This window comes from Pogoniulus pusillus, chromosome 8, assembly GCF_015220805.1.
Source record: "Pogoniulus pusillus isolate bPogPus1 chromosome 8, bPogPus1.pri, whole genome shotgun sequence".
Classification (NCBI taxonomy): Eukaryota; Metazoa; Chordata; class Aves; order Piciformes; family Lybiidae; genus Pogoniulus; species Pogoniulus pusillus.
The window spans coordinates 14,654,387-14,667,712 of NC_087271.1; the positions used below are offsets into that span (position 1 = coordinate 14,654,387).

The following is a 13,326-nucleotide window of genomic DNA, read 5'->3' on the forward strand; positions in this document are numbered from 1 at the left end:
ACAGGGATCTTTGCTCCCTGTAAACACTCCAGCTCCAAAAATGGGGATGTTTGCTCCTTGTAGACACTCCAACTCCACTTATGGTGATCCTTGCTTTTTAGAAACACTCCAGCTCCATGTAGCGTGATCCTTGCTCCTTGTAGACACTGCAGTTCCACATAGGGTGATTCTTGCTCCCTGTAGACACTCCAGCTCCAAAAACAGGGATCCTTGCTATTTTTAGACACTCTAGCTCCACATACAGGGATCCTTACTCTTTGTGGACACTCCAGGTCCACATATGGGGATCCTTTCTCCTTGTAGACTCTCTAGCTCCTTATACAGGGATTCTTGCTCCCTGTAGATACTCTAGGTCCACATAGGGTGTTTCTTGCTCCTTGTAGACACTCCAGCTGTTGGCAACCTGATCTAGCCAAGGATGCCGCTGAGAAGTGCAGAGGGGATTAGACTGGATGACCTTTAGAGATCTCTTTCAACTGAGACAATTCTTTTTTGTCTAGAGAATTAAATATTTGTGTTTGAGTTTGTATGGCACTCATTTCAGTGCCTTAAAAATAATATTTCTTTAAAAAATCTGAGGAATGTTAACACAGTTGTGTGAATTAGGCACTGATTACAGCCACCTACAACTGTAGGCAGATGGATTTCTGTTGGAAGTTTGCTATATCTTATGGGCTATATCTGTATTTCTCCAGGATCCTGTGTCAGACACAATGTATCACACAATAAAGAAAATGTTGTCACTGCCAAATGTTATGTAAATACCTGAGGGCTCAGTATACTTTCTGTAGATGTTAGGAATACATGCATACTAAAACATAGATCTGTTTTGTCTTAGTGAACAGTTGGTTAGGTACTTGGCACTGGGCAGGCCTCACCTGGAGCACTGTGTGCAGCTCTGTCCTCACTGCAAGAGAGATCTTGAGGGGCTGGAGCACAGCCAGAGAATGAGGAGTCTGGAAAAGAGGCTGGAGGGGAAGACTGCTGAGGAGAGGCTGAGGGATATGGGGGTGTTCAGCCTGGAGAAGAGGAAACTCAGTGGGGCCTTAGCACACTCTACAGCTCTACTGTTCCTGAAGGGAAGCTGTAGTAAGGTGGGGGTCAGGCTCTGTTCCCAGGCAATTTGTACCAAGAGGAGAGGGCATGGCCTGAAGCTGTGCCAGGGGAGGGGTAGGTTGGATGTTAGGAAGCACTTCCTGATGGAAAGGGGAATTAGAGACGGGAATGGACTGCCTGGGGAGGTGGTGGAGTCACTATCCCTGGAGGTGTTTAAGGAAATCTTGGACCAAGTGCAGAGTCCTGGATCTGGATTGAGGCACCAATATAGACTGGGAATGGACTGGTTTGAAGCAGCTCTGAGGAGAGGGACTTGGAGATGCTGGTGGAGGAGAAGCTCATCATGAGCTGTCAGTGTGCACTTGCAGCCCAGAGAGCAACCAGAGCCTGGGCTGCAGCAAGAGAAGTGTGGGCAGCAGGGCAAGGGAAGTGATCCTCTCCCTCTGCTCTGCACTGGTGAGACCCCATGAGGAGTACTGTGTCCAGTTCTGGAGCCCCTGGTACAAGATAAATATGGATGTGCTGGAAGGTGTCCAGAGAAGGGCCACAAGAATGATCAGAAGGCTGGAGTTGCTCTGCTGTGAGGAGAGAGTGAGGGAGTTGGGGCTGTTCAGTCTGGAGAGGAGAAGGCTCCGAGGTGACCTTATTGTGGCCTTGTAGTATCTGAAGGATACCTACAAGAAAGAAATCTGGGGAGAGACTTTTTTGGGTGTCAGGTAGTGACAGGACTGAGGGTAATGGAACAAGGCTAGAAATAGGTAGATTCAGACTGGATGTTAGGAGTCAGTTCTTCAGCATGGGAGTGGTGAGACCCTGAAATGGGTTGCCCAAGGAGGTGGTGGAAGTCTCATCCTTGGAGGCATTTAAGGCCAGGCTGGGTGAGTCTCTAGACAGCCTGATCTAGTGTGAAGTGTCCCTGCCCATGGCAGGGGGGTTGGAACTAGATGATCCTTGTGGTCTCTTCCAACCCTGACTGATTTTATGATTCAACAATTCCGTGATTCTATGTGGCATTTGGTGCCATGGTCTGGTTGATGTGGTGGTGTTAGGTCACAGCTGGGCTTAATGCTTTCAGAAGTCTGTTCCAGCGTCGGTAGTTCTGTGATTCTATATCATTTTTCAACAGCTTTTCCTCCAGTTTGGAATAACAACCCCTTAAGAAGAAGTCAGAGCAAATAGGAAGGAGGAATTTAGTGGGTAGATACCATATCTTACAGTTAGGATCAAACAATCCTTTCACTGGTTTAGGTTTTAGGAATGTTCCTAGATAAAATCCTTTGGCAAATGGCATTGGCTTTGTTCCATTTCTCAGTATGAAGATGGTATAAGAGGTCTGCCTGTGTGGAATGCAGCTATTGGCTACTGAATAATGAATTGTGGCACCCTGTTAGAACAAGCACAAAATGATTATAAAGCCATTTTGCCCTATAGCAGCTGGATGCTTAAGCCTCTGAGAGAAGATCAGTGGAACTATTTAGCTTTTTGTGTTTTAGTGTAAAAGACAGGCTGTTCCAAATCAGGAGAGAAGTCCATTAAGAATATTTATGTTTCATTGGAAAAAGCAGTCTGACACAAGTTTGCATCAAAAGAAGTTGATGCGCTATTGCAAATTCATAACAATTGTCTATTAGTCTGGTTCTGATAATTTCGCTTTGGCACGTAATCCTGTTTAATTAGATTCTGTGCTCTCTGTTGTTTCAAGATTCCATAAACTGGAATCTTATATACCAGCTGTTAAAGCAGAAGTTACTGTTGAAATGATATTCACAATAAGTATTTGGAAGGTTTACAATTATACCCTTGCTAATAAATTGTGCTATTTTCCCCAACAGTTTTAAGTGCTAATCTTCAGAAGACATTTTAAAATTAGCTAAAATTCTGTCAAGAGATTTACAAAAAAATGTTAGCATGAAGATAATTATGTCACAGTCCTTGGACTCCATCTCTGATTGTGTGCATAAATCAGAAAATGTCAGCTGTGTTTTCCCTTAATAGTTATCCTTGCAGCAATGTATTCCAGTTTAGATCATTGTTATAATGTTGCTCTAGGTTTGTAAAACACTACTTATTTCTAAAGTTTCCCTGCTTATCACAGAGCCACAGCCCTGTACTGACAGGGGCCTCAATGAGCATCCAATTCCAACCCATGGGCAGGGACACCTCACACAGATCAGGTTGCTCAGAGCCTTAAAAACAGCTCGGCCTTAAAAACAACCAGGGATGAGACTTCCACCACCTCCCTGAGCAATCTGTGCCAGTCTCTCACCACTCTCATACTGACCAGGCTTAAGCACTCAGAAATCTGAGTACAAATATATTTAATATGCATATTTTAAATTTTGACCACATAAACATTAGAAGCTTAACACACAACATACTTTGTACTAACTTTTTCATGGATTACATAGGAGGTAACAGGAGAAAAATTAATTTGTTTTAGCATTAACAACAATGTAAATACATAATGAAAAAGTGAGAGCTGTTCCCTATTATGTTTGCTGTATGAATCACAGAATGTCAGGGACTGGAAGGGACCTCGAAATCTCATCCAGTCCAACCCGCCTGCCAGAGCAGGATCACCTAGACCAGGTCACAGAGGTATGCATGCAGGTGGGTCTTGAATATCTCCAGAGAGGGAGACTCCACAACTCCCCTGTGCAGCCTGTTCCAGGGCTCTGTCACCCTCACAGTGAAAAAATTCCTCCTCATGTTTCTAGGGAACTTCCTATGCATCACCTTCCACCATTGTGGCTTGTCCAGCCTCTTGGCACTCACCCTGTACATAGAATCATAGAATCATAGAATCAACCAGGTTGGAAGAGACCTCCAAGATCATCCAGTCCAACCTATCCCCCAGCCCTATCCAGTCAACTAGACCATGGCACTAAGTGCCTCATCCAGGCTTTTCTTGAAGACCCCCCCAGGGACAGTGCCTCCACCACCTCCCTGGGCAGCCCATTCCAATGCCAATCACTCTCTCTGTGAAGAACTCCCTCCTAACATCCAGCCTATACCTCCCCTGGCACAACTTGAGACTGTGTCCCCTTGTTCTATGGCTGGTTACCTGGGAGAAGAGGCCACCCCCCACCTGGCTACAATGCCCCTTCAGGTAGTTGTAGACAGTAATAAGATCACTCCTGAGCCTCCTCTTCTCCAGGCTAAACAACCCCAGCTCCCTCAGCCTCTCCTCATAGGATTTGTGCTCCAGGCCCCTCACCAGCTTTGTTGCCCTTCTCTGGACATGGTCCAGCACCTCAACATCTTTCTTGAATTGAGGGGCCCAGAACTGGACACAGTACTCAAGGTGTGGTCTGACCAGTGCTGAGTACAGGGGAAGAATAACCTCCCTTGACCTACTGGCCACACTGTTCCTGATGCAGGCCTGGATGCCATTGGCTCTCTTGGCCACCCGGGGACACTGCTGGCTCATCTTCAGCCTACTATCTACCAGCACTTCCAGGTCCCTTTCCTCCTGGCTGCTTTCCAGCAGACTATAGTGCTGCTTGGGGTTGTTGTGGCCAAAGTGCAGAACCCTGCACTTGTCCTTGTTAAATCTCATCCCATTGGCCTCTGCCCACCCATCCAGCCTGTCCAGGTCCCTCTGCAGGGCTCTCCTACCTTCCAACAGATCAACACCTGCTCCTAGCTTGGTGTCATCTGCAAACTTACTGATGCTGGACTCAATGCCCTCGTCCAGATCATCAATAAAGATATTGAACAGGACTGGGCCCAGCACTGATCCTTGGGGAACATCACTAGTGACTGGCTGCCAACTGGATGTGGCACCATTCACCACCACTCTCTGAGCTCTGCCATCCAGCCAGTTCTTGATCCAGCACAGAGTGAATCTGTCTAAACCATGAACTGCCAGCTTGGGTAGGAGCTTCTTGTGGCAGACAGTGTCAAAGGCTTTGCTGAAGTCCAGGTAGACTACATCCACAGCCTTCCCCACATTCACCAGGCAGGTAACCTGATCATAAAAGGAGATCAGGTTGGTGAGGCAGGACCTGCCCTTCCTAAACCCATGCTGGCTGGGTCTGATCCCTTGACCATCCTGTAGGTGCTTTGTGATGGCACCCAAGATGACCTGTTCCATGACCTTGCCTGGCACTGAGGTCAGGCTCACAGGTCTGTAGTTTTCTGGCTCTTTCTTCCAGCCCTTCTTGTGTATGGGTATCACGTTGGCCAGCTTCCAGTCTTCAGGAACCTCTCCAGTGAGCCAGGACTGCTGATAAATGATGGAGAGTGGCTTGGCCAGCTCAGCTGCCAGCTCTCTCAGCATCCTAGGGTGGATCCCATCCGGTCCCATGGACTTGTAAGGATCCAAATGACGCAGCAGGTCCCTTACTGCTTCCTCATGGATTAGAGGGGGACTATACTGGTCCCTGACTCCATCCACCACTTCAGAAGTCCAGCTGTCCTGGAGACAACCTGTCCCACTATAGAAGATTGAGACAAAGAAGGTGTTAAGCACCTCTGCCTTTTCCTTATCCTTTGTGACTATGTTCTCCTCTCTATCTAACAAGGACTGGAGGTTGTCCTTGGCCCTTCTCTTGCCATTCATATATTTAAAGAAACACTTTTTATTTTCCTTGACAGCCGTGGCCAGCCTGAGCTCCAAGTGGGCTTTTGCCTCTCTAATTTTTCCTCTGCAAGACCTAGCAACTTCCTTGAACTTCTCCTGGGACACCTCCCCTCTTTTCCAAAGGTGATACACTCTCTTTTCAATCTTTAATTCCTTCAGCAGCTCCCTGCCCGTCCAGTCTGGCTGCCTCCCTCATCAGCTCGTTTTCCAGCTCAGTGGCACTGCCTGCTCCTGTGCCTTCAGGAGTTCTTTCCTGAAGTAGGTCCAACCTTCCTGGACCCCTTTGTTTTCAAGGGCTATTTCCCAAGGAACTTTCTGAATTAGTTCCTTGAATAGGCTGAAGTGTGCCCTTGGGCAGTCCAGCATGGAGGTACTGTTGATGCCCCTCCTGGTTTCTCCATGTATTGAAAACTCTATAATTTCATGGTCACTGGACCCCAGGCAGCCTCCAACCACCACATCCCCCACCAGCCCCTCTCTATTTGTGAGCAGCAGGTCAAGCAGGGCTGCCCCCCTGGTAGGCTCACGTTAACACCTGGGATAAGAAGTTGTCTTCCACACATTGCAGAAACCTTCTGGACTGCTTCTTCTCTGCAGTGTTTAAGTCCCAGCAGATGTCTGGTAGGTTAAAGTCGCCCACCAGAACAAGGGCAGGTGATCTTGAGGCAGCCTCCAGTTGCTTAAAGAGTAATAAATCAACTTCTTCTTCCTGGTTGGGTGGTCTGTAACAGACTCCAACCAGGATATCAGCCTTGTTGGCCTTCGCCTTAAGTCTCACCCATAATGACTCAACTTGATCATTGTTGATTTCTACCTCCATGACATCCAGAGCATCCCTAATATACAGAGCCACTCCCCTGCCCTTTCTCCCTTGCCTGTCTCTCCTGAAGAGTCTGTAGCCATTGATTACAGCACTCCAATCATGTGAGCCATCCCACCACGTTTCAGTGATGGCGACAACATCATAGTTTTCCTCCAGCACCAGAGCTTCCAGCTCCTCTTGTTTGTTACCCATACTGCGTGCATTAGTGTACATGCACTTCAGCTGGGCTGCTGCTTTTTAAACAGGAATGTTCTTTATGTTTAATGCACAAAGAACAATTGAGAATAAAAGTGCAAGATTTACTTTCCAAAATATTTCTAAGAAAATTTCCTAAACCTGTGTGGAAGCAAAGGATTCCAAGAATTTGGGAATCCAGCTTACCTAAACCTTTTTTTTTTTTTTTTAATGGAAAAAAACAAGATTTTGATTTGGCTGCATATCAACTAGCAGTGTTGACTGGTCTACCCAAACAATGATGTAGGCTTCCTTGGAATAGGTCTCGAGTTAGATCAAAGATTTCATTTCTCATGTGCTTCAAAATGCGTGCAAGACATTGTCTCTGAGACCAACGCTTTTGAAAGTCTTATGTGAATTATTTCAGGGCAGAATTAAAATGCTAGGCTGTGGTTTCACGTGACCTCACTCTTGCTTGGATGGAAGATTTAAGGTTGGTTTTCATGGAAGTGGAGCCACTTTTTATCAGTACTATATTGCAGGATATATGAGTTTGAGATATGATCTTCTAAACAAATCTAACTCCTAGGCCTGTCATGGTAGAGCAGAGGTATCACTCACAGAATCACAGAAACATCCAGGTTGGCAGAGCCCCTCAGGATCACCAAGTCCCACCTAGGAACTTACTCTACAAGATTCACCTTAAGCCATAGCCCTAAGCACCACATCCAAACAGCCCTTAAACACATCCAGGGTGGGTGACTCCACCGCCTCCCTGGGCAGCTTGTTCCAGTGCCTGATCACTCTCTCCCTGAAAAACTTTTTCCTAATGTCTGATCTAAACCTCCCCAGCTTCAGCTTGAGGCCATTCCCCTTTGTTCTGTCTCAAATTACGTGCGAGAAGAGACCAGCAGCAGACACCCCACAATGTCCCTTCAGGTAGCTATAGACAGCAATGAGGTCTGCCCTCAGCCTCCTCTTCCTCAAATTAACTATCCCCAGCTCCCTCAGTCACTCCTCATCAGATATATTCTCCAGGCCCTTCCCCAACTTTGTTCCCCTCCTCTGGACCTGCTCCATCACCTCTGCATCTCTCTTGTATTGTAGTGCCCAAAACTGAACACAACACTTGAGGTGTGACCTCACTGAAGCCGAGTCCAAGGGGACAATCACCTCCCTGCTCCTGCTGGCCACAGCATTTTTAATCCAAGCCAGGATGCCATTGGCCTTCTTGTCTGCCTGGGCACACTTCTGGCTCATATTCAGCTCCTGTCTATTACAACCCTTAGGTCCCTTTCTGCCAGGCAGCTTTCCAGCCACACTGCCTGTAGCATTGCTTGAGGTTGTTGTGACCCAAGTGCAGTACCTGGTATTTGGCCTTGTTGAATGTCATCCCATTAATGGTTTTGTGATTCTGGGAGAATCTAAGAGGTGACACCAGGGGTTTCTGAGCTACTTCCACAAAAAGTAGCTTCTTGACCCATGAAGCTGAATCGAGAACTGTTTGTCAAATGATACACAAGCAAATAGTTCTTTTCCATCCAAGACTAACTCATACACAAGAAAGCTAAGCTGAGGAACGTTTAGACGTGTTTTGAGAAGTACAGCTTACTTTTGCCAATATTCCAGGTTTTTAATTTAAAACTAGAATGATTCTTTATTTTTATTGTTCAGTTATGTGAGCTTTCCATTGTTGAACAGTAAGAGTACTGTGGGCTTGGCAGTTACTGCTTTTCCTAAGACTGTTATAATGAGAAATTCTGCTATGATGACAGGCTGAGAGAGTTGGGGTTGTTCAGGTTGGAGAAGAGAAGGCTCCAATGAGACCTTCTTGTGGCCTTCCAGTGACTGAAGTGGGTTACAAGAAAGCTAGGAAGGGACCTTTCTAAGGTGTCAGGTAGTGATAGGACTGGGGGGAAATGGATCCAAGCTAGAGGAGAACAGATTTAGATTAGACATTAGGCAGAAGTTCTTCAGCATGAGGGTGGTGAGAGACAGGCACAGGTTGCTCAGGGAGGTGGTGGAAGCCTCATCCCTGGTTGTTTTTAAGGCCGGGCTGAATGTGGCTCTGAGCAACCTGATCTAGTGTGAAGTGTCCCTGCCCATGGCAGGGGGGTTGGAGCTGGATGATCCTTGAGGTCACTTCCAACCCTGACAATTCTGTGATTATTAATTTTATCACCTGTGAAAATAGAGAATTATGATCACAAGGTCCTTGCTGTCAAGGCTTGAAGCAGGAAAAATGCCATGAGAAAAAAAGCTTTTGAATTTGTTCATTAGTCTCCTTTCATCCTCATCTTTGTACATTCATCATTGATTTTTCTCATTTCCAATTATATGTTCCACAAGTATGCTCTCTGTGATGCCACAGATATTTGTAGTTATCCAGTCTCCATCTCCTTGTTTAAATAGTCCTGGTATAGTTTTAATTCAGGTCTCTTATAAGCTATTTGTTTATAGAGAACAGTATGTTTATAGATAACAACAAATAAGCCATTTGTTTATAGAGAAAAAAAATCTTCTCCACTCTCTTGCTCTTTGGTTAACTTAAAACTTCCAAGCTAGAGTCCTTTACAAAGTAATACTTAGACTTTTGTGGTTTTTTGACCTACAATGGTAGTTTTACTTCAGATGACTGTGTCCCTAGTTACATCTCTCTGCTTATTTTTCCTCCTGAACTTCTCAAGGGCAATATTTAGTTTAGTATCATACAGCACTGTGGGTTTGCTGACAGTGGCAACATATAGAGTATTATATAATTATTGAATTAGAGATTTAAAACTTCTAGACTTGATCTATGCCCACAGAAAATAGCTTGGCAGTATGCTACCAAACCCCTCTTTTTTTTTTTTCAATATGTGTGTTTTGATTCTTTTAGTTTAGCTGCTCCTCAGACTGAAGTACCTGGGAGATTAGTTGCTCATTATTCTTAAATCTATGACTTACTATGGGCCAAAATGTATTGCCCAATGCAAGATATTTATAGATCCTAATCTGTTTCATAGCACAGATAATAGAATGAGCTTAATTTTGCTACTGATTTAATACTGAAGAATGTAAAGCTCACTCTGGTCATGGTTTACTGAAGCTTCATCATTTCCCAGATACATTTTCCAGAGTATTCTCGTGATCCTAAATTCATTCATGTTGGTAACCTTCCTTATAAACCAGTAAACTCTCAGATGATCTGTAAATGTAAACATTTTGCAGAACAAATCTTACAAGAGGTGACTGAGTGGGGCTGTTTAGTTTAAAAAAGAGAAGGCTGAAGGCAGACCTCATGGCTGCCTACAGCTACCTGAAAGGAGGTTGTGGAGAGGTTGGTGCTGGTCTCTTCTCACAGGTCATTAGTGATAGAACAAGAGGGAACAGGGGACGTTTAGACTGGACATTAGGAAACATTTTTTCCCAGGAAGAGTGGTCAGGCATTGGAATGGACTGCCCAAGGAGGTGGTGAAGTCACCAAGCTTGAATGTGTTTAAAGGTCATTTGGGTGTGGTATTTGGTTTAAAGGTGAATTTTGTAGAGTAGAGTTCTCAGCTGGACTTAATGATCTCAATGCTCTTTTCCAACATGAGTGTTTCTGTGATTCTGTGATTGTGTAACATGGGAGCAGACTCATGAAGAAGTGGCACCTATGCATCTGTAGCTCTGCTTCCCTTTGGTATTTCAGATACCCTGCTCTCTTCTTGCCGAGAGAATCCAACAGACTTTTTGGGATGACTGCAGTTGGAGTTGGAAAGCAGTGGGTGTGATTGATACTTGCTCGCTATCCTGTTTAGTACATATGCAGTAGCTGGTGACATAGAACTGAGGTGTGAGTTCTTTTTTTTCCTCTACTGGTGAAATTATTTACTCTTCAGCTTCTCTTCCTTGGGTGAGAGATATTTTGCTAAAATGCACTGAGAAAGATATTATCCAGAAGCGATTCTCAGAAATGGGGTGGATTAGAAGAGCTGTAGTTCTATGTTGAGAGAGGTTCTTCTGCCCCTCTACTCTGCTCTAGTAAGGCCACGTCTGCAGTACTGTGTCCAGTTCTGCACCCCCCCAGTTCAAGATTGACATAGAAAGAGTCCAACACAGAGACACAAGGAGAGCTGGGGCTGTGCTGCTTGGTGAGGAGGAGCATGAGAGGTGACCTCATCTAAATATGAGTGCCAAGAGACTGGAGCCAGGCTCTGCTGGGTGATGCCCGATGACAGGACAAGGGACAATAGGTGGAAGCTGAAGCACAGGAAGTTTCCTGTAAACACAAGGAGGAATTTTTCCCCTGTGAGGGTGACAGAACACTGGAACAGGCTGCCCAGGGGTGTTGTGGAGTCTCCCTCTCTGGAGATATTCAAGCCCTGCCTAGATGTGTTCCTGTGTGATCTGCTCTAGGTGATCCTGCTGTGGCAGGGAGGTTGGACTGGAAGAGCTTTCGAGGTCCCTTCTAGCCCCTGGCATTCTGTGATTCTGTGAAATGGTGGAAGTTCATCTTTCTGCCAAATGAATCGGTCCAATATCTATTATTTGACTCTATAAAATCTATTATTTTTTTGTTGTTGTTGTTGTTCTGGATTATCTGCTAGTTGTCGTATTGTGGTTTTAGTTGAGAACATTCGTGTGCATGATGCTACAGAATCACAGCATTTTCTTTAGAAATGGACCACCTTTGTTGTCCTTCAGATAATTAACACAGTTATAGCCTAGATAGGCAAAGAAGAAATAGCAGCTGAACTTACTCTTTTCAGCATTTTCCAAGTGGAGAGCATCAGTTCATACAATATAGAGAAGGTTTGGTTGTGTTGGATACAAATCTTGTGTGATTTGGATCCTCTGTTTCTATGTGGCTTTAGACCATGAGGCCAAGAGAAATATAAACTGAGTGATGTTCACATTTTCTGAACCTGTGCTGAGGTGCTGGTAGCACACAGGGTTGTTAAAATTCCTCCCCTCACAGATATTTTCATTTGATAACTTTAGTAATTGTTACTGTTGATTTGAATTGCTTTTGTGTATTTTAAATGTCTGTCCTGCCTGTATGTGCTTGGAGCTGAAGGTCAATGTATGCTGATGGAAAAAGTGGAGTATTTCATTGTAGAGCTTCTCTGCCTTCTCACAGAACCCCTTTGAGTTGTTTTTAGTGGGAGTTTGCCACACGAAGACAGCTAATTATGTAAACGAAGGGAAAACATTGGCTTAGCCCTGGATAAGATTTACTCCTCGTGCTCAAGCCATGCATCATTTCTCTATAGGGAAAAAGACTGCAGAGTTCCAAATGCAGATTTGTTTGCCTTTCCTGCTTGTGAATGTATTGTAAAAACATTAAAACTTCTTTATTAAAAAGACTCTACTTTTATTTAAGAATAACGAAAGTTTAAATGTTAATTGGACAAGCTACAATATCTTATTTGGTCGTTGACAAATATCTAATTATTTTCTTTCCAGTGATGCTTTTGTAGCCTCAAATTGATGGTAATTATAAAAATAAAGAATCAATGCACAGCAGAAATAAGGATAGGAAACTGCTATTGTGTTAATTGTAACTATCTTTGAGCTGTGGACCCCAAAATTAATTCAGATATTTAAAAACTGTGAGAGCAATATTATCAAATAATAGCACTCATATTTTCTTTAAAGCTACTGCACAAAGAGCCTGACAATCCTCGCTTCAAGGTTGTTAGCATCAGCAACTGTCAAGCCTGCCAGTTGTGCTTCTTTTACATCCATATAGCCAAATTATGCCTCCCAGAGGGAAGTTCTGGTATTGTAGAGAGGTGCTGCAGAGACCAGAGGTAATCTAAAAGCGTCTCATACTGAGAGAGCAGAAGAAAAGAATCAGCAGTCTGGGTTAATGGAACCCCTCACACATTTAATAATAACTAACAGCATACAGCAAAGTTTCTTTTTCATTTATAGTCACAAAATTATTGACTTTGTATTAGTCATAGAAATACTGGAGAGGTCTAATGTGGAGGAAAACACTAAGGGTCTGAGGTGTCTATAAACAATCTTTTCAGCTTCTATTGTGTTTTTAAAATGAAATTAAATGTAAATTAAATACAATGGAGTTGTTGTCCCCCTTTTGCTGAGGCAGAATTTTTAGCTTCCAGTTCTAAACTGCATGTTTAGATTCATCTTCTCATCTGCGAATGCATATAGTAACTTTGTGGCTTTGCATGGTGATAAAGGAAAAAAATATTTTTTCTTCAGAGAAGAAAAAAACAAATCAGAAGCCTATACTTTTCCTTATGGGAAACATGTAAGATAACTGCCATAACAACCATATCCTGAGATCCCTGTTTACTTTGTTTCTGAGTTCCCAATGCCTTTTTGTATGACTCCTGTGTAATTAAAGCAGAATATGTAATTTAAGGTGACACAAGAGGAACCAGTTGGGTCTGCATGCCGCTGAAAGATGGGAACACAGGTCCACTGTACTGCTTGAGAGCCTTACGTGGGTTTGTCTGTTTGTTGCAGAACTGTGAGAAACTAGAAAATAATTTTGATGACATCAAGCACACGACTCTGAGTGAGCGAGGAGCACTCCGAGAAGCAATGAGGTAAGTCTGGGTCACCATAGCAACAGTCACAGATGTGGTAAAGAAAGAGTCATTCTTCATTATTGGGGGAACAAATGAGTTCATTGCCACCATTCAGCTCTATTCTCTAAGGTATTAATTTGTCAGTGGAGAGGCTTCCCTTG

At 44.1% G+C, this 13,326-nt stretch overlaps 1 protein-coding gene across 6 annotated transcripts in view; it reads left to right on the forward strand.

Moving 5' to 3' along the window:
* DPYD (dihydropyrimidine dehydrogenase) overlaps positions 1 to 13,326 on the forward strand; it is a 647,138-nt gene that overhangs the window by 76,489 nt on the left and 557,323 nt on the right. For all 6 annotated transcript variants that reach the window (XM_064147329.1, XM_064147330.1, XM_064147331.1 and 3 more), the window contains exon 3: positions 13,101 to 13,183. In XM_064147329.1, coding sequence (XP_064003399.1) covers positions 13,101 to 13,183 — 83 coding nt within the window. The remainder of the gene's footprint in view (positions 1 to 13,100; positions 13,184 to 13,326) is intronic.